Raw genomic sequence first — 1,761 nt, forward strand, 5'->3', positions numbered from 1 at the left:
AGCGACTCAGGAAGCTGGGGCAGGAGAATTGCCTGAACCCGGGAGGCAGAGGTTGCGGTGAGCCGAGATCGCGCCATTGCACTCCAGCCTGGGTAACAACAGTGAAACTCCGTCTCAAAAAAAAAAAAAGAATTAACTGTAATGTAAACTATGGACTTTAGTTAATATCTATATTACTTTATCCAGTATAACAAATATACTGCAGTAATGCAAGATGTAAATAATAAGGGAATCTGGCCAGGCGTACTGGCTCACACCTGTAATCACAGCACTTTTGGGAGGCCGAGGCGGGTGGATCACGAGGTCAAGAGATTGAGACCATCCTGGCCAACATGGTGAAACCCTGTCTCTACTAAAAATACAAAAAATTAGCTGGGCGTGGTGGCGCTTACCTGCAGTCCCAGCTACTCGGGAGACTAAGGCAGGAGGATTGCTTGAGGCAGAAGTTTCAGTGAGCCGAGATCGCGCCACTGCACTCCTGCCTGGTGACAGAATTTGGCTCCGTTTCAAATAATAATAATAATAGGGTAAACTGTGAATGAGGGAGACCCAAGGTGTATGGGAACTCACTGTACTATCTTTTTTATTTTATTTTTTTAAAAAGACGGGGTTTCACCATGTTGGTCAGGATGGTCTTGAACTCCCGACCTCAGCTGATCCTCCAGAGTGCTTGGATTACAGGCGTGAGCCACCGCGCCCCGCCTCACTGTACTATCTAGTCAATTTTCTGTAAACTTAAAACTTCTCAAAAAAAAAAAGTCTTTGAATTATTTAAAATGTGTATTGTGTACATATATGTGTGTGTGCATATCTATGTGGGCATGTGCCTTTTTCGTTCATTAAATGCCTTATACACTAAAGATGCTCAACAAAGTACTACCTATACAGTCTTAGCTCAAGAGCTAAATCAAGATCTCAAGTTCTGGAGTGGGGAAATCCGGTTCTGATCCTAGTGCTACCATTTTCTAGCTGTGTGGCCTAACTTATGCCAAGTTACCTCTTCAGCCCCAGTTTCCCCACCTGCAAAACTGGAAGAAAACACAGTAATTTCTCCTAGGGCTGTTGAGAAATTCGAATAAAGAATAATGCATGTAAAATGCTTAGCACAGTGCCTAATGAAAAAGAAAAGCTGGAAATGTTCGCTGCCACTGTAACGGTAAGACAGTTATTGACGAAATGACTGATTTGGCACTTGAATTTCCAAGGTTATTCTTACTCCACTACCAGCATATCAATAATACCCCAACAGAGCCCCAAATCCTTAACTCCAACCTGACCCACGTTGAACACAATCCGCATTGCCTGAGTTCCAGCCCCTACACTGCAAACATTCTTTACTCCCCAGGTGCTTTTTTCCTCCCCATTCGGCCTTACGGGCTCAGGCCCTGGAACCCCCGCCTCTCCGCCCCTCCCCATTCCACCAGGACCCGATCCCACTCAGACCCCGCCCCCGCCCCCGCCTCCTCCCAGACCCCGGCCTAATTCGTCTGCACGTCTTTTTTTTCACCAAAGTTGAAAGGGGCACCTACCCAGATACTCGTAGTCCGGCAGGGCTAGGCGCTCCGGACTCAGCATCCTTTGACCCGGGTAGCTTCAAAGCTCCAGCTCTCCGGCTTCCGGAACCCGGGTTGCAGTCTCTCTCCGTTACCATGGCACCCACGCGGCGGGAGGGGGGCGGGACCCGGAGGAGGTGTCACACAAACAGTCTCCGTGTCGCAAAGTGGAGCTGGCCACTCAAGTTCCGGGGGCAGTCGCTTCACG

The 1,761-nt window shown here is 48.4% G+C and overlaps 1 protein-coding gene across 2 annotated transcripts in view; it reads right to left on the reverse strand.

The window, feature by feature from the left end:
* The window catches only part of CUNH11orf49 (chromosome unknown C11orf49 homolog), a 222,694-nt gene extending 220,977 nt beyond the window's left edge, over positions 1-1,717 (reverse strand). For both annotated transcript variants that reach the window (XM_017529275.1, XM_017529273.1), the window contains exon 1: positions 1,530-1,717. In XM_017529275.1, coding sequence (XP_017384764.1) covers positions 1,530-1,575 — 46 coding nt within the window. In that variant the 5' untranslated portion in view covers positions 1,576-1,717. The remainder of the gene's footprint in view (positions 1-1,529) is intronic.
* Positions 1,718-1,761: the final 44 nt, after the last annotated feature.

This window comes from Cebus imitator, unplaced genomic scaffold (assembly GCF_001604975.1).
Source record: "Cebus imitator isolate Cc_AM_T3 unplaced genomic scaffold, Cebus_imitator-1.0 Scaffold58, whole genome shotgun sequence".
NCBI classification, from domain to species: domain Eukaryota; kingdom Metazoa; phylum Chordata; class Mammalia; order Primates; family Cebidae; genus Cebus; species Cebus imitator.